The 19667-nt window shown below is 42.8% G+C and overlaps 1 protein-coding gene across 4 annotated transcripts in view; it reads left to right on the forward strand.

Moving 5' to 3' along the window:
* Positions 1-19667, forward strand: part of MMEL1 (membrane metalloendopeptidase like 1) — a 54975-nt gene that overhangs the window by 13717 nt on the left and 21591 nt on the right. For all 4 annotated transcript variants that reach the window (XM_044996068.1, XM_044996067.1, XM_044996064.1 and 1 more), the window contains 8 exons: positions 6667-6726; positions 8296-8457; positions 9801-9881; positions 11706-11801; positions 13220-13338; positions 14067-14132; positions 15755-15889; positions 17571-17660. In XM_044996068.1, coding sequence (XP_044852003.1) covers positions 6667-6726; positions 8296-8457; positions 9801-9881; positions 11706-11801; positions 13220-13338; positions 14067-14132; positions 15755-15889; positions 17571-17660 — 809 coding nt within the window. The remainder of the gene's footprint in view (positions 1-6666; positions 6727-8295; positions 8458-9800; positions 9882-11705; positions 11802-13219; positions 13339-14066; positions 14133-15754; positions 15890-17570; positions 17661-19667) is intronic.

The following is a 19667-nucleotide window of genomic DNA, read 5'->3' on the forward strand; positions in this document are numbered from 1 at the left end:
AGTACCCCCAGCGTTGCAGTGCAGCCCCAGAGTGTACATTTCCCACTGGAGGTGTTGTTTTCAAGCAAACTCATGTGTGGTTCAGGAAAAAAGCAACGACAAAGCATTGTGCAAAGCATTATTCGGCTTAGTCTGCAAAGCCCCATTGAGCACACTGTGGCGTAAGAGCAGGTGGCATTGGTCATATCACATAAAGCATCAACTCAGCTTGTTTTTGCCAGGAATTATACAGAGGCATAATTGAGATAATTGAAGAGGAAACAAAAGCACCACTTTTGGAAGTAAGTTGAGAACCCTTCACAGGCCATTTTTAATTATCCACTTCGGTGGCAAAGTTTTAGAACTCCACATATGCTACAGAGGTTTCAAAATAGACCTGACGTCTCTCCTTCACCCAGCTCAATTACGCTTTCACAACAGGGTCCATTCTCTGGTGCTTTGGCGTTAGATACTTGCTGATAGAGGTTTAGTTCCAGCCGTTGAGCTAAGTCATTTTCAGGGCACGGTTGGGAAAAATGCTTTGCTGATAACTGCCATTTGGTGCAATCTGGTCCATGAGAAATGATAGAAGAAAAGATGGTAGCGAGTCTTTCTGGGACTTAGGCACCTAGACACATCTCCCATCTGAAGCTAGTTGTTTATCCAAGCCCTGGGGTTAGGTTTTAGTAGTGTTGCTGAGCAGCACCAGGACTAGTCAGTTAGAGGTTGGTAAACAGGTGCCAAGTGCAGAATACTTCCAACTGAAAAGAAATAATTGATCTGAAAAAATACATACATCTTAGTCCTGGCTTAGGGCCCAATCCTGCCAAGGGCTAAGCCGCCTCTAACCATTGTTGACTGCAGGATCCATCGACTTGATTCAAAGAAACTATGATCAAAACATAAAAGTGATCAGACAGTAGATGGAGAATCCAGATACCATTGGTATAATCAAGAAAGGACACGTTTTTTCCAACCCTCTCATGGTGGACGTACAACTGCTAAATAAAATGTGATTGCATAAAAAGAAGAGGAGCAATAAGCCAATGTGACAGCAATTATAATCCCTAGCTCTTACATCCTGTTTTTCATCCGTAGATCTCAAAACACTTTACAAAGGTCAGGATAATTATCCCCAATGTACAGATGGGGAAACTGAGGGCACAGAGACATGCCATGTCTTGCTCAAGAATCACTCAGGCCAGTGGCACAGCCAGGAATAGAACCCAGATCTCCTTAGGCCCTGTCCCATGTTCTATCCAGTAGGCATCACTGCCTTAGTTCTGCCATGCGTGGATTCAGACACATATCAACTGTCGAAGACACATGTCATGTAAACGTTGTAGGATGAGTAGAAGCCCAACTCATGTAAACGAGCATTGCTTTGCTTGTCTCATAACAAGAAGTAGTGATGGATTTTCTTTGAGACGGCGAAGATGAAAGATGGTAGCAATAAAGAAGACAACCCCAACAAATCTTCAAATGCCATTGAGTCATGTAGATAACTCTTGCCTTTCCTCCTAGAGAGACTAGCCAGGGGAGATGCTCCCTTTCAGTGTGTAACAGGTCGCTGAAACGTTATCGGGCAGCTCAATGTGATTAGCAGCGTAGGTGGCATCAGGCTCAGAAGCAGGAGAGCGTGCAGCTCAGCTGCCAATCAAGGGGAGGAGCACTTGTGAAGGCAGCACTGTATTTAAATGGGCAACTGATATTTGGGCCAGGACACGTCTCTCTTTCTAACGTGCTCTCTTTTCTAATCCAGTTAAATGCTTCTATTCTTTCTCACGAGAGAATATTCTGCAACCTAATGCACTTACCGTTAGGGAACGTGTCTGGATATTCAACCTCTGTTCCCCTTAGGAGCCACTCGAAACAAATGATTGCCCCGATTCAGGTCTACACCCTTCAGATGCTTGGAGATGATTATTATCTATTCGACTTCAGTATTATTTGTTCACATTTAACTGAAGCGCCCGTGAAATTAATTTACCCCAGCTGATGATGAGGTGTATTTAGTTCTTGCCATCTTTCCTAACCATGAGCTCATCCCTTCCCCAGTGAGAGGCAGGGACCTGGGTAAATCACTGGAGTAAGACTGGAGAGATCAGTGTTCAGCTCTGCCCAGACCTCCGATATGGCCCTGGGCCAGTCACTAAATAATCTCTGGGCGCATCAGGTCACTAGCTGTGAAAAAGCGCCTGGTAATTATTCCATTCTCCCACCTGTCTTGTTTATTTAGGATCTAAGCAATTTGGGGCAGGGACTGCCTCTTACTACGTGTTTGTTCAGCCCCTGGCTGGCAGAGCCCTCACCTGAGATCGGGCCTGGAAGTGTAAAAATACTTTAACACGCCAGAGACATTTCTGAATAGGTTTTTTCCCTTTCAGGAAGGCAAGTTATAACTATTAGCCCAATGGAGGTATTTTATCATACATGCTGCTCTGTCCACAGGTAGGTGAGAAGAGACGGACAGATGCAGCGGACAGAGAGGGGCGGGGGTACGTGGTGCTGGGACACACAGGTTAGCACGTTTGGGCACTCTTGGAATGGAGTGAGACGAAAGGGTTAGTGCCCTCCCTTTAAAAGTCTTCATTAGGTAACTGTAGCATTTTACGACTCAAATCCTGGTGCCAACGAGACGGTCCCACCCATTTGGACAGCTAGGAAAGTGTGAATCACAGCAGCTTTGGAATAGCGTTAGAGCCATAAACTGCTCTTGAACCTCAAAGTTTTCCTTGAGCACAGTGGGGGTTTCCAACCAAAGCCAAGGTCATAAGAGGGCCTCACTAAAACGAAGACTCTCAACCATTTCTTTTCTTTGATCATGGTCATTTTGCAGCGTGTGTCGCACCAGCAACTGTGCATGTCTGGAATGGGCTGGATAAAGAATGCGTGTGTCGCTTCGAGGATGTACACAACTACGAATGCGGGAGGAAGGACGAGCTTGTGATTAAGGGCTCGGACAGCAGCTAGCAAAACAGAAGCTGAAGCTGAATGAAAACAAAACATTTCAAATTTCCCCACAAGATAAAATTCCCCCCCAAAAAGTTTCATTTTGGGTCAATCGAAACATTTGGTTTTGATAAAATCAAAATGTTTCCTTCCAATGTTGACTTTTTTTCTAATTTCATACATTAGACAATCACATTTAAATAATTAAAACCAAAAGTCATTTCACACCAGCAAATTGAAACATTCCATTCCAAAAAGTTCAAAATGGAATATTTCCACCACACCAAAATGCTTTTTTTCCAATGTTTCTTTCCAAACAAAATTTCATTGCATTTGACACTTTTCCACCAAAGGTTTTGCTTCCAACAAATCAGCATTTTCAGACAGAAAAATGTTCCACTGGAAAATTTCTAATAAGAGGTAGCAGGTTCACTGGGTGGACCTTTTAGAATGAAGTGGAGAAACAAAATCACAAAACTCTTGTCTTTCATCTTGGGTCTCAATTAAGAAAATGAAGAAGATTTTTAGGCAATACCATCCTATTTCCAGCAGTCCCAATTTTATATTGACTGTTACTGGAGGAGAAAACACTGAGTAATGAGACTGCTCTGTTCTTGTCAGACATATTTTACCTGCCAATATACTAAATGAATCTCAGGCTGAAGTGGCTCTCATTCTAATTAATCCACCGACACCCCTATGCTGTGGATGTAAAAATCAAATGCTTGATTCTCCTGAGTACCTGAGAATTTTTTTTGTCCATGTTTTCCCTACCGCAGTTTATTTATAGCAGCCAGAAAAAAAATCTCCTCTCTGCTTTAATCCTATTTGCGTTCTTTCCCAATTAGAATTCCCAATTTGGGCTTCCTCTGCTGTTTGTGTTAGCTTTCGTTAGCCCACTGCAGGTAACCGTGTGTTCATGAAGAGATCAAAGGCAGGGGGCCTCTTTCCTGAACAAGACAGATCAGTGCGTGCACACAAATCGAAACAGTTGAGGAGCAATTTGGAAAGTGGCATATCTGGCACTGACCGCCGACAGAAGACAGGACACTGGGCTAGCTGGAACATTGGTCTGACCCAGTGTGGCTGTTATTACAGAAATCAAAACATCCCTGATCATGAGCTGAAAGCTGAGGAATATCTGATTTGTGCCAGATTTCCATCAAATTTTCCCCCCACCCTCTGTTATTTATGTTATACATACTTCTTTGATTGTCTCAAATGTGATTATAATTACTTGGTGTTCTATCCCTCCCAGAGGGGTTGCCTGGTCAAAATACGGTCTTCAAATGGTATCGCTTTAAACAAGCGCAAACAGATGAGAGAAAATGCCTGCAAATGCAATGTGTTTATCAGACATTTTATGTCACTTGCCGTGAGTGCTTTTGAAGAGCTCAACTGAAAAAACATAGCCACATATTGTGTCTAATGGTAACACTTTGCTCTCTCAAAGCACCTTTTTCTGGGGGGCATAGAACAGGCTAGGAACATCAATTAAGTCTCACAAGCCCCTGTGAAGCAGGTCTGAAGTTACCTATATTCTGCAGAAGGAGAAACTAAAAGGTTGGGTAATTTGCCCTGTAAATTGTACAATCTGAAGTTCTTTCACCCCAAGCAGACGACCGAGTCTAGGCTTGGGCCCCACGTAAACCCTCCAGGGTGGCGCTCAGATAGCGGGTAGGCATTCTGCTCGCCTTCTGCTCAGGGGTGAATCTCTCTTATAGTCAATAGTGAAACCAGGGTACACGTTACTCCCACGGAATTCAGTGGAAGTCCTACACATCCCACAGCACGAGACTAATTCCCCTCTGCATGGTGTCACCATTTATATCAGTGCAAAGCATGTGTAAAATGCCACGGTACACCCACTGTGCTCTCCCTTTGCAGTGGTGTAAAATCATCTCAGGCAGTGAAGAAACAGGCCCAAGAAAAGTGGGGTCCCCAGGATACTGACTAGAACAGTGCAAAATACGCACATTTCTGGGCTGTGATTATTGTGCTTTTTCCTCTTCCTCTCCTCTGCCTGTCTCCTATTCCCCCTTTATCTGCGATCTTGGTATGCCAATATTGGCACCCACATGAATGTTCATGCCTTTGATACATAAGCTGCTTGTCTGCATTAAAAAGGGGTTGTTTTTTAGCTCAAAAAGTTATGCAGTTTAGGAACATTTTTCACAAAAATGGGCCTGTTTTCAAGTTTGTACAATGTGCAAAAACCTCGAATTTTGGGTAATTTTGTATGTTGTCACAAATACTTTAATCGCCTCCAGTCCCGATTCCCAGGCCCCTGTCTAATTACTAGACCCTAATTTGTGCAGTGTTTCTAACGCAGATTTCTACACACACACGCCCACTTGATTTAGTCCTGAATGTTACGTTCCCAATCACAGGGGGTGCTGTTGATGTTGCTTCCGCTGATGAACTTCAAAGCTCTCTTTTCCTCCCCACTGTTCTACGTCTACCTGAATTACTTTAACCGTGTCTGCTCTTGTCAAACACTTGTATTCAGCTTGAATCGGTTTGCCCAATATCTCTGCGCTAGAAACATTGCTGCACAGGAGAACCAAGTTAAATCCACTTGGCAAGTGATTTTTTTTTGTTGTTTTTCCCAGTGACGGCTCAGTGATCCTTTGCCTAACAGAAAGCAGCCAAGCACAAATCAGACTGAAATTATGCCAGGGAAAAGCATAGGCATAAAGCAGAGCACATTCAAACATTCCTGAACAATCCTGAGGGACTTGGGGAGCAGGCCAAACTCTGTAAAATACCAAACAATCCCAAACTCAGGGGGAACTTTGGAACTAGATCCCAGCTTTGTGGCCTGGGCCTATTCCTGTTTATAAAATTTACGACTAATGACAAGAATGTCCTTCACTAACATAGCACCTGCCTTTATCAGAAGCTCTCAGAGCTATTTACAAACACTAATGAAAAAAGCTTCACCACATCCCTCTAAAATAAGTGCGGTAATGCCCATTTTACAGATAGGGAAACTGAGATACAAAGATCAACTGACTGGCCAAGTGCAAGGACTGTGCTCCACGAAAGCCACATTCATGCCTAACTTTGAGGGCTTACTCAGGACCTAAGTGGTGCCTAGGTCTGGTACTACTGGGCCAGGTCTGCATTGGGGTAAGTTTCACCGGAAGAGAGCAAACAGCAGAATAGAAAAAAAGAGCCTAGGAGAAGTCCTGCTTATAGCACACTAGAAGCAACTTGTTCTACTTGGCTTTCAAAGCCACAGTTATCCTGAGAAAGGTTTTCATTGGGACAAAATACCATCGCTAGTGTCCAGGTTTTACAATGGTTTTGAGCCGCAACCCTGAATAGGAAAAAGTACAACAAGGTGCTTTGTGCCATGAGCAGCTTAATAGGAAGCACAGAAGGTGCTTTCAGAAGCTATTGTCTGTTTTATCACAAAAGATTGTATGGCAGAGATTACGGAGCGGATTAGCCTGGGAGTTGATCTAGTCTCTCACCCGCTTCAAATGAGCCTGAGAGAAGCTTTCATTGTAGCTGCCCCTCACTGCACCTATTCTTCAGATAAACAAAGCTCTGGCATTCTGGCATCTTTCCCTGGCACTAGGATTCACTTACTTTAAAATAAAAAAAAAAGAGCCCAGGTCATTACAGATGAGCTTGGAATGAAGTCGAGCAGTCCTGAGTGGCAGTGGTGCTCTGCTCTTCCTTACACAAATGAATAATGGCATCGTGTGGTTTTATTCTCCCCCACAGATATGCAGTATGGCACCAACTCAGGCAGCATATGCACTACTCCTGGATGTGTTACAGCAGGTAATAATTCTTCATCCCTACCCTGTCTGCAGAGGAGTTGTGTGCGATGTAGGAACTGCCCCCGCCTCTCGCCCCAAGCCCAGTAAGAGACTGTCCTGTAAAAGGGAAGGAAAAGATGATTGAAATGATGCTCAGGAGCTGAAAGGAAGGAAAGCTCCCATTTGGCTGCATTAATAAGCCCAGCATTGCCATTTGAATCTTGGGTGGGATTTTCAAAAGCACCCAAGTGATTTTGGAACACTAACCCCATTGACTTCAATGGGACCTTTGCACCTAAGTCACTTAGGCATGATGAGACTTGAGCTGTTAAGGGGCTTTGTCTGAAATGTGTAAAATGTGCAAATCCTGCTGCACTTTACCTAGCATTGACCAGCCAGGTAAGCACCTACTTGTTCATTCTCACTCAGACTCAAACTATCTAAGAAAACAACATAAAAGGGGAAAATTCTCTCCTGGGATCCCCACTCTCAGTGGTGTTTTTGTATGTGGAATCAGGGCAGACTATGCAATAGAAATTTGCCTTGTTGATAAGAGACCAGATCTGCTGCATGGACTAAAGAATAATTTTTCCCAAAGCTGCCTGCACATATCAGCATTCAAGGGTTCGATGACTCAATTTTCCCATCTGTAAAATAATTATACTTCTTTTATGATGTGCTTTGAGATCTATGGATGAAACGCACTATGTAATAGCTACATGGTATTGGTATTGTTATCGTCTGAGTATTAGTATCTGCAGGTGACACTAATAGGGAGAAGTCTGCCACTCCTTAGTGCAGAGGAAAATTACCGTTGGGAGTCAGTGGCCTTAAGCAGGAGGTTGCAGGCTGAGTGACTTCAACCACCTAATAAAAAGCACAGCAGCCCCTGCCCTGCCCCACCAAATAGTCTGCTTGTAGGGCTGATTTCCCTTCTCACTCTCCATCAGAATGTGGCACTGTCACCATGGGGGACAACCACTGGCAGCCCTGCTGAAGGGGTTTGCCAGGGTGGAAGTTTGCCCAGTGCAGATGGCTGGTTTAAAGTCCTGCACACAGGGGCGGCTCCAGGCACCAGCACGCCAAGCACATGCCTGGGACGGCAAGCCGCGGGGGGTGCTCTGCTGGTCGCCGCGAGGGCAGCAGACAGGTTGCCTTCAGCGGCTTGCCTGCGGAGGGTCCACCGGTCCCGTGGCTTCGGCAGACCTCCTGCAGGCTGCCGCCAAATCCACGGGACCGGGGACCTCCCGCAGGCAAGCCGCCGAAGGCAGCCTGCCTGCCATGCTTGGGGCAGCAAAATACCTAGAGCCGCCCCTGCCTGCACACCACTGGGTCCTTGCACTGAGGGTTTAAATGGCCTGGACATGGTGCTTAGGGCTTTTTGCAGTCTCACTGCACCAGAGTGAATCTTACCCAGATGAGTAGTATGAAGATGCAAGATCTGTTCTGCAGAGCACCTTCTTGGGAAACATACCTGTGTCCTTGCTCAGGGAGGGAACCAAGCAGTGACTCCTCCCTGAATAACCTCAGAGCGTTATGTGCAGCTTGGACATCCTATGCAACTCAGAGGTCTGGTTTTTGTGTTATGCAGCTGCTAGAATACTTCAGAACATGGATCCAACGACTGAGCCTTGCACGGACTTCTATCAGTACGCCTGCGGGGGCTGGCTGAACCGGCACGTCATCCCAGAAACCAGTTCGAGATACAGCATTTTTGACATACTGAGAGATGAACTGGAGATCATCCTGAAAGGTAGGACTGGGACGGGGTTACAGCACATATGCAAAATAGTGAGACTGAGCATCAGAACTTTGAACTAAAGATACATCCCTCCCCCCTTCCCCTTCCCCTCCGGAAGTGGTAGCCAACACAATTCAATCTGCATTAAACCAATGCATTCACTCCCCTACCCCAAAATATATCGTTGCCTACATGGGCCATAAAACCATGAAAGAGGATCTGGAAGTAATTCCCAGGCATGGCTTCCTGAACAAAAGCTAGAGCCTCATTTATAAATCAACATAGCTCCATTCAAGTCAATGGAGCAACATTGACTCATCCCACCAGAGGATCTGATCCAGACTCTTGAAAAAAGCCGTGCAGCTCAGGCCAGGTCTAGACTTTATAAGTTTTGCCAGTACGATAATGTCAGTTAGGGGTGTGATTTCTTACAATATTTTATACCAGCCAAAGCCCTCGTGTAGACGCACTTATACGGGCAAAACAATTCTTTTGGCAGGATAGCTTATTTCATTTGGGAGACTGGTATAAGCTATGCCGGCCAAAGCACTCCTTTGCCAGAATATTAGTAGCAGTAATAGCTGTATTACATAGCACTTAAGAGCCCTAGTCTTGGAGCAGAATCCATCGTGCTCGGTGCTGTACAAAGAGATGGTCCCTGCTCCAAAAAGCTCACAGTCTAACCTGTGTCTAGGATGGTTTGTCTGAATAGCTCTACCAGCAAAACTTCTCTAGCGCTAGATCTGAACGGGGGATGGGTGCAGAGGTGGTGACATGGAGATTTCTCACCACCACTGATTTTTTTAAAAATAAAGAAAAGTTGACCTATGTCATGTTTTTTCCACATGGTGGGCATGATAAAGCCAGCCTTTGCCAACGGCTACCACGCCACGATTACTGACATACCACAGTTGTGTTTTTGTCATTGGTTCTATTTGTGTTAACAGCTGGCAACTGTATGTTTAAAAAAAAATCAGCACGAGCTGCAGTGACATGCTAAGTAATGAACGCTCTGGTACCTGCAGTACCCGACCTCTCGCCAAGGCCTTTCCCCTCCCACACCTCAACACACAAACACTGAAAGAGTGGCCCTGATCCCACTGAAATCGATTGGAGTTGTGACATTGACTTCAGCGAGAGTAGGAGAAGCCGTGTGTGTGTGTGTGTGTGTATGTGTGTCCTTCACAACCTCCCCCTTCCTGTAGAATAGTTCCAGTACAGAGCACTCTCATTTCATGGTCAATGGAGCCAATGGATGCTGATTGTCGCTGGCATTCCTGCACTACCACTGATTCAGATGATGAGAAAGAGGCCACCTGGGGTACCGTCTCACTGCAGTGATTCCATCCCTCCAGGTGTGCTGGAGTCTCCGGAGCAGGGTGATCGAGAAGCCTTTCGGAAAGCTAAAATGCTTTACACTTCCTGCATGAATGAGAGTAAGTCTTTTCTTCTGCTGCTGCTATACTTGTGAAAGTAACAAGCCCACCCCGCCGGCAAAACCTTCCCACCAACGTCTCTCTCTCTCTCTCTCTCTCTCAAGATCTCCCCTGAAAAACCTGCCTTTCTGCAGGTGGATGACTTGAGCGCACACACAAAGCTTTAGGGTGTGCATTCTGGGATATGGCACGTTAGGTAATAGGTTACCCACCTCTATATGAAGAGCCTGCCTTTCTGAACACAAACATCCAGTCATTAGTCTTATCCCATGTTCTCCTGGGACCCAATATAAGTCCCACACTGAAGTCAATGGAAGTCTTCCTGTTGGCTTCAGCAAGCGTTTGGTCAGGTCCCGGGTATATTCAGGAATGGCAGCTCCAAGGAGCATGTCCCCCAAGAGTCATCTACAAAACCAACTGTTGGGCAAACTCTACAGAACTCCCACTCTCCAAAAATGATGGAACTTAAATGCTAGGAAGCAGCATTAAATGATGAGGATTTTTGTTCTCGTAATCAGAGTAACGAGGAACTTCTAGTAGTTCTGAAGGCAAAGGAGAATGTTTCTAAAACATCTGAAGAAAATCCAGCAAAACCCTTTTTTGAGTTACATGTGGGACAGTGCAAGATTTAGGATGCTTCTAAATGTTATTTCTTTGCTTTAAATTATTTGAGTTTTGTAAATGACGCAATGGGTGACTAAACTCTTGTCACTTAGTAACTCCATGTGGTTTTTAGATGAAACTTGCTTTGCTTTTGAAGTCATTTACAAGCATAACAAAATGTGATTAAGGCACAGGATGATGATTTCTAAAGCACCTCAGGCAAATGTCCATAAAAGAAGTAGGCATTTAGGAGCCTAAGAGTCTTTGAAGGTCAATGAAATATAAGCTCCTCCATGCCTACATTTTACCGGAGAAGTCTAGTCTATCTTCATTGGCAGATAACTGCTTGTTGGAGAGAATTTGAAGATTATGGGTATGTATTTACAGCACATACACAATATGTTAGAAACAACTTTGTGTGGGTGCATACTACACCACTTGGAAAAATTATGCAGTAACAGCCAAAAGCACTAGTTTCTGATAGTGATACTATGTTATTATCAGTTAATTTTTATCTTGTGGGATTGCTGACAGGCCTCAGTCAGGGACCAGGCTCAATATTGTAATGTTATAAGGGACACAGTGGAAAATCCACCCACAGTGAATTACTTGGTCATAATTCTGTGTAATTCTGAAGAACTCTTATCCTTGGATAAGAACTTCTGATTTGTACAGAGAAACACTAGCCTCAGTCTCCATCTTTGTGTGTTCACTGCTCATGCATTATAATGTTCTACAAAGGTGAGGACTGAAGCAGTGCAAAGGCTTATAAAACAAATCAGGGGCCCAAGAGACCAGGCTGAGGTTTCAGACGCCTACCCTCCCTTCTCACAGGTGTCACAGTTACACGAATAGCTTTGCATGGAATTCATCAGTTTCACAAGTCAAAACCCACCAAACAAAATATCAGAGGATTGGGGTTTGTTTGAACCCCAGAAGGAGTCACAAAACACCCCCAAAATTGTTAACTCTTTCACCCTGTGAATGGAAGCTTTCATGTTCAAAGAGTTCTTGTTAGGATAGGATTCCTGCCCAGTGGAGTTGAAAGCTGACACCACGAGGTGTAACACCATCCAGGGTCACAGGGGACTTTTAGAATCTGCCTCCCCTATTGCAAGAGTTTCGGCTGCTTAGTTTAGTCTAAATTTTCATCTGTTTTTCTTCATTTCTAGTGAATCAGAAACAGGGACTTTACATTCATTTCCTCTTCTTCCTCCTCAGGCTTCATAGAGCAGCGAGATTCATTGCCCCTGTTGGAGGTTTTAGCTATGGTTGGAGATTGGCCAGTGGCTTCGGCAGATTGGAATATCACCAAAGGTAATAGTGTGTGCTCAGAGAGCTCTACCTTGTCAGGTTAGGGTAATTTATCTTCCTAAAGAGACTGATGTCATTGCATCACATCTCCACTGAGGCTTTCCTTAACGAAGTTCTGAGATATTCACACACCATTTAGAATGCATCAATCTGCATAAACAAGAAGGCCTGGATTTAATGCCTGCAATCAAAGATTTCAGAACCCTGTTTTATAGACACAGATCATTTTTTTTGCAATAAATAATCCAGGTAAAGGGCAGATAATATAACTTTTTTAATTGATAAAATGTGCACAATTCTAAAACCTCAAGACACAGGCACAAAATTTGAAAGTAATAACGCCATAGTTTTTTCAACTTTTAGATGCAAGTTTCCAAGGTGCACACATCCATGCAAAAATTGTGCTCCTATATTTCCGTATGCAACTATCATAAGTGGGTCTTGAAGCACCACAGGCTAATGAGGCAACAATATGGTGATTTGTAGCATGGGTGTGTAATTGCATATACATTTTTGCATGCACATATTTATATTTTTGACATTTAGTTACCAAAGTGGTAGTTGCTTTACAAATGCTATAGATAAATAAAAATGAACCTCCCTTTTATTAAAGAAAGATGAGCTGTCATCAGAAACATGAAAAAAGAACAGGTCTATTTAGATACCACGGTGATGGGCTCGTTAAAAATGCCTGGGCAGGTAGATAACTAGCACCTTGTGTGATGTATTGATTATATGCCCCAATGCGGGAGTTTAAAAAGCACTCAGCATTAGCCAAACTCTGCTCCCATTGGAGTCAATGGATTACATCAATGATTGCCTTCCCTGGAAGCAGAATTAGACCAACGCTGGTAGCTTTTGAAAATCCCACTCCTAATCTCCAGACTGGCCATGAAGAAATGTCCATTCCTTTTATTTCATCTTGTCCCTGCTCCTGCAAGACCCTCCCATCCAGGAGGTGCAAGGTGAACACCCTCCTCTTCTTTCTTGTCCTTCCTTAAAACTCATCTCTTCCACAAAGCCCACCTGCATTGACCCCCCAGCTTAGAGCGACCGTCTCACTTCTATCCAGCAAAGCCCAGGCCAGACACAAATAGGGACAGCAGTGCCTTGTGCATCTGAACTGTTTTGTCTGCATATCTAAACATCCTGCTTGGAGCAAGAATTGACCATGTGCTTTGTACAAGGTAGAACTAATAAGAAGAATGATGAATTATCAGTTACTGATAGAGAAGTCCCTCTGGGATCTCTTTGTTCATCCGCTCCCAGCCAGTGCAGGATTGGTCCCTACAAAATATTCTCAAGTGCTCTGTCCAGTCTGATTTTAAATTACTTAAGCAATAGGCTTACAATATATGAAACTTAATTACTCTTGATGCACATCAAGAAATACTGCATAATTTTTCCTTTTATTCCCCCAGAGTCAAATTGGAGCATGGAAGAAAAACTCTCCACACTGAACTCCAGATTTAACAAACGAGTCTTCATTGATATGTTTGTATGGAACGATGACCGTGATTCCAGCAGACACATCATTTATGTAAGAAAAATAATCGAGAACTACAGCTCCATAAGTCCCAGTACTCCAGATTCACAATGGATCACTACTTGCATCGCATTTAGACATGCTTTTCATAAGCACTGATTTGTATTGGTGGGCATTCAGAACATGGGGGAAATGTGCATATTAAAAAAAAACTCTACAAAACTATTCGTGGTACCCCAAACAGTACCAAATACATCTTGAGGAAGATCCTATACTGATTTACACCCACTGGGCCATTGTAGAGTATTGTGATTTACTGGCAGGGTTCAACAAATGGCATAAAACTCTACTGCAGATATCCAATAAACATAGCTAGTCCATATATAGCTATGAATATAGTTAGTCTCATATCTTTTATTGTCACATATGAAATCTAGCAACATCTTCTCTGGCAGGTTACTTTATTTTGGTCTTTCAGAGGTCTCAGTGGTCACTGAAAAATCTTGCCTTATAACCCAGGATAAGTATCCATCCGATACTACCCCAGAGAGTAAGGGTCAGATTTTGGTCCTGGACCTCTGAGGATTGGCGGTAGTAGTTCTGGCTTCCATCTCACTTCTGGCTCCAAGGAATAATAGGCAGAGCTGCTACTTGAGTGGGTTTATCATGTAACAGAGTGCTATGGTCCTTCCAGCTTTTCACGTTGGTCTTGAATGACCTCTTCTTGCCAACCAGTCTCACTGTTCATCACTCACTAGAGATATGTACTTGATTTCCTTCAGATCGACCAGCCTAGTTTGGGAATGCCGTCCAGAGACTACTACTTTAATGGTGGCAATTACCAAAGAGTAAGTATTCCTGAACTTTGCTACTAAAAATTGTCTTTCCACTAATCATGTGCATGTGAACACTGCTTTTACAAACCACAAGTAGCTGAATCTTCATGTTCTCCAACAACCGCAGTTAGATTGTAGAACTCATTGCCACGGCATGTCACTGAGGCCAAAAATTTAGCAAGACATGAAGATGGATTGGACATTTAAATGAACAAGACTATCCAGAGTTGTGATAGTTAATGCTAACACAAAGGGTATCGTGAAGGAGATAAAACCTCGTGTTTCAGGGTTTAAACCAATCTCTAATTTTTAGGGATAGGGATGAGATCCTCATATAGGGCAGATTATCCCACATCTGCCTACTGCAGGGTTTCTTGCACTTTCCTCTAAAAACATCTGGTACCAGCCACTGTCAGAGACAGGACACTGGACTAGACGGACAGCAGGTCTCATCCAATGTGGTAATTTTTTTATTCCCATATTTCTACAATTTCATACAAATCCCCAAATTCATTCTGATGAACCCCAACTAGAAGGTTTCAGACATCCTCCATAACAGACAATTCCATTCATGAAATCAGGATTGACCTGGACAAATAGAAGGAAGATGGATGGACCGGATCCTCGGTTGATAAGAATCTGGCCCTATATGTGTTGGATGATCCTTATTTTTTTGCAGTGAGTTCCAAAGCCTACATGAACGTTTAGAGACACTATTTTGAAACTGTTTCACTTTCCCCCACTGCACAGACCAAATTCGTTCACTTTCTCCTTCTTGCTTTTCTTTGTAAATGCCTGGCTGAGCCGCTGCAAATGTAGATGGATAGAGATAATTTGTCAATTTCAGGCCTGAAAATACTTTTGAAGCTCTTTTTAGTTTCGTAATTATTTCATGCTAACTGAGTAGATTTGAAGCCAAGCATTAAATTGAATTTCCTAATGTGAATGAAGGGGGAACCATGTAGACAATGATCAAACATTTCAGACTCAGTTGCATATTACAGGAGTAGGAGCCTGATCGAAAGCCTGTAGATATCTCTGCGTGTCTTTCCGTTGACTTCAATGGGGTTTGGAACACGCCTGTACTGAGATCTAACTCCAAGGCTTTCTTCATCCAAACTACAGAGCTGTGAGATCCTGATGGCAGCAGATCTGCCGGCAGCCTCACCTCAGCCACCTTAACAAATTGTGATTCCTATGTCCCGTGTTCCATATTGTTCTGTCCAGGGGATTCAGCATGTGAGCTATCTCAGTGCACTCGAGGTACTATTTATAGAATATGGCCAAAGTCTTCTGACATTCACAGACTCCATCAAGCATGTGTTGAAGGCAGTCACCTACAGAATTTCTTAGAGGTACAGTGAAACCTGCAAAACAAACCAAGTACTTCACAGGGCTGGATTTGATCTAAAAGGGAAACAAAATTTTTATTTAGCCCTATGGTTCATTCTCGGTGCATTTGCTGATTTCCCTAAAACTCCCTCAACAAGCTCCACCACAGAAAATCTCTCATACTGATGCTGTTATAAACCTGAATTTCTGGACAAGATTGCCTTGATAAGTGGAGAAAATGTATATCGTTAACCTTATAAAAATGACACAGACACACAAGGTTTCCTTTCATGTGTGTTTAGGTGCGGGAAGCCTACCTGCAATTTATGATCACCATTGCCAAAATGATCAGAGAAGACAAGAATATAGCAAAAGACGACAATTTTGTCCAAGAGGAAATGGCAAAGGTTATGAAGCTTGAAACTGAGATTGCAAACGTGAGTACGGGAGATTATGGGAGACTGATAGGTGAGCTGAGAAAGAGTGATAGGTTGTCATGATATATGGAATCACAGCTTCTCTTGAACTGGAGTGGTGAGATTTTTGTGCTGCACCTCCATGAGGCATAACATAAAACTCACGGCCCACAGGGAGGCAAGGCAACGGTGGTTTTATAGCTCTTTTGTCAACCCAGGATTATGGGCTAAATTGAAGCAGCATCCGTGAATAGTTCAATAGCATGATCCAGAATGGTCATAGTGGTGTTGACGATGGCCATGTTCCCTTCTGCCCCCGGCCATGCCCCCTATGCTGGGACTTGCAGCAAGGGCCTTGCAAGGCAACATAAACTGTCTTTTATAAAATCTACACAAGGGGGAATTCTCCCTGGACAGATCTAGGGCTCTTTCGGGGCTTTTAAAGTGCTGCAGCATCTTGAAAGGCGTTTATTTTTTTAAAAATACCTACCACTACTGACAAACTTCCACATAGTTTAAGTTCCAGCTCTGTCTCTGTTGTTTAACAGGGACCACAGCCTGTCTGGATCTCTGTATTGAACCTAGAGACGTCTAATGGCTGAATAATTTACTGCAAGAACACATTTTTACCTAGGTTGAATGACTTCTTTTCAATATCATGGGATGTGGAATAACATGTCAAACCATTACTAAACATTTTAGCAGTTCAAAGCCATATTGCCAAAATAATAAAAGAATATTATATATATACCCATATGCTACAGTTCAATTAAGCTTTATAATTATTAGTATTTATACAGGACAAAACTCTCCAAACGTACACAAGCAATGAAAGAGTTCAAAATGTGAAAAATCTGGATTTGTTGATATTAAAAAAATGGTTGATGATTATAAAAAAAATACATCTTTATTTTTCATGTTCTTTTTTATGTAGGATCTCTGTTTTGCCATGTCGAATAGGACACCAAAAATAGGGGATATAGCAGGGATTCTCTATACAATTAATATCCGGGTTATACACATGTTAGCTAAGGTGCTTGCAACTTTTTGTGTAGCTGAAGTTTATTTCTTACATTTATCTAAGATCAGGTAGTTATTCTAATCTGCTATGTCAGCAAACAAGTGACTAGACGAGTAGAGACTAATAAATGCATTTTAGGTATAAGGCAGATAGAGGTGGACAAAGTTCAGCCTGGGGTAGGCTGGTTGGATTTCCCAGAAATCCCAACCACAGTTAGATCAAACACAGTAATCTGCCCAAAAAACAGCACTGCATGGAGTGTAAATTTTCCCATATTGATAAATATCCTGACTTTACCTGCGTGTTTTCTTTTTTTAAAACTGAGAGCAGAAGAGAACCCACAGACTTCAGTTTTCCAATACTGGGATTTTTGCATTGCAAGTTTCATCTTGCTGCTGCAGTTTTCCATTCAGGTTCTGAAGAGAATGGGGGGAATTTCTTGGCCATCATATTACTGAAATAACATAATGGTCTTGAACTCACTCCCTGGGATGTTAACTGATATACTGAAATGCAGAAAACCCAGTTTTCTAAAAACACTGAATATATTTTAAGGAGCAATTAAGAGAGAGAGAGAGTGCGCATGCGCACGCACAAGAGAGCATACCCCTGAATTTGTGTGATTCCAGCTGTTGAAATTCTTGTCAGTCAATTCTGAAGATAATATATGAATGTCCACAGGCTACTGCTCCTGCAGAAGAAAGACATGACGTGACCTTATTGTACAACAAAATGACCCTAAGAGAGCTCCAGGAAAAGTTTGCATTGAATGTAAGTGTTTTGATAAGAATTCTATGGCTTCCAGCTCCTCCCACTGTCTAGTCCAGGGGTCAGAAACTAGTCAGAAGTGCTGTGCCGAGTATTCATTTATTCACTCTAATTTAGGTTTCACATGCAGTGATACATTTTAACATTTTTAGAAGGTCTCTTTCTATAAAACTAAATATATAACTAAACTATTGTTGTATGTAAAGTAAATAAGGTTTTTAAAATGTTTAAGAAGCTTCATTTAAAATTAAATTAAAATGCAGAGCCCCCCAAACCGGTGGCCAGGACTTGGGCAGTGTGAGTGCCACTGAAAATCAGCTCGCGTGTGTGCCAGAGGTTGGCTACCCTGGTCTAGTCAATGGAAAACAGCTTTGCAGACTCTTTATACCTGCAAAACAAAAGGGATTCCAAGTCATGCCTCTTCTTAATGTAAAGCTAAGAGATTTTTAAGGCATTTTCCTTTTAAACAAAGCCACAATTGAAGCATTTGCCAGACCTTAAATCTCTGAATCATGCAGGTTCATAAATACCTGAACTCCAGTCCAAAATAGGTGGTTTAAAGTCCTTTAGTTCTATGCACAGAAGAAACAGGTGTAAAACATGGTTTGTGCAGACCTAGCATAATCATTTAGTAAAACTTGTAATGATTCATTCATCTCTTTTAGCGTGGAAGTATCTCTGTCAAAATCATTGCAGAAGTCTGCAAATGCCACAAGCAATTGTGGCCACAAGTTGTCCCAAGAATGAGTTCGAGTTTCCTGTCTCCCAGCCATGTTTAAACTTTCAGTTGCACAAAGAGGTCAAATTACTGTGAGTGACTTCTTCACTTTGTGTAGAAGGATGTCTACAGCTCACAAGCCCCCAGCCGAACAGTAGCTAATCCTATCTGCATTTTGACTTGCAATGCCTTGACCCGACAAAAGCAATGGGAAACCCTTAACTAAATATCCATCCTTCCATGGGTTTAATATTATTGTAAGTAGGTTTTAGCACAGATATGCAAGTAATATATGTATCTATTGATGAATAGCACGGTAGCAATTCTAGCCAAGTTAGTGGGGAAAATAATGTCTATCACCATCACTACTAGATGAATTTGATGGGAATCCAAAACACTATCAAATTTCACGTTGGAATTTTCCCAAAGGGCAGGGTATCCTCCCATCTGTGATACATATTTTTTACAGACAGAGGGCAGGATGGAACTCAAATGACAGACTTTACCACCCTGTAAAAAAAACCTTAAACCCCCATTTTAATTGGGAACCGAGTGGGAAAATATAAACAAGGGGAGGACTTGTCATGCTCTTTTGCTAAAGTTGCAAAACAGAAAATAAATGAAGACTTGCTGGTTCCAGCTGTTGTGCAGGCCAAAGAGGGTCTAAAAGGGTAAATAAAGTAGGGTATCTATGTATATTCGGTGGTATATGTATTTACAGTTTGTTTGTTTGTTTGTTTTCTTCATGGCATTCAATATAATCTCAATCACAGGCTCCCTCTGGTGGCAAATTCAATATCTGTCAAAAAAAATCCAACCAAAGACTTTTTCTAGCCAAAGGTAGGACAAATTTGTGCGTAACATGCTTCAAAATGCGGCCTCTGACCTTCAAAAACACAGGGATTTTTATTAGCTCCAGCATTACAAACATACAGCTCACGCTTGTAACACACAGCAGGGACTGAGGGGGTCTGTGCTAAAAAAAAACAGGGGGAGGGCTCCAGAAACAACCTGTCCACCTCCATACAACGGCAACTTCAGCCGGCAAGGACAGGGAGTGCCTGAAAATTACTGCCTCTGGGGAATGCAGGGGAGAGTTATTCAAAAAGTTCACCCCCTTTTGTGCCCCGATGCAGGTTGTTAGCTGTATGCGTTACACACCCCTGGCAACATTAAATGTCGCCCTGACATTTTGAGCACCACAGACAGGTCTTGCTTGATTGCAAAGCTTTTATTTGGGTCCAACATGAACACATCCTTTGCTGCTTAGGGACCAAGATTTTTGGTGTTAT

The sequence above is a fragment of the Mauremys mutica genome, chromosome 21, assembly GCF_020497125.1.
Source record: "Mauremys mutica isolate MM-2020 ecotype Southern chromosome 21, ASM2049712v1, whole genome shotgun sequence".
NCBI classification, from domain to species: domain Eukaryota; kingdom Metazoa; phylum Chordata; order Testudines; family Geoemydidae; genus Mauremys; species Mauremys mutica.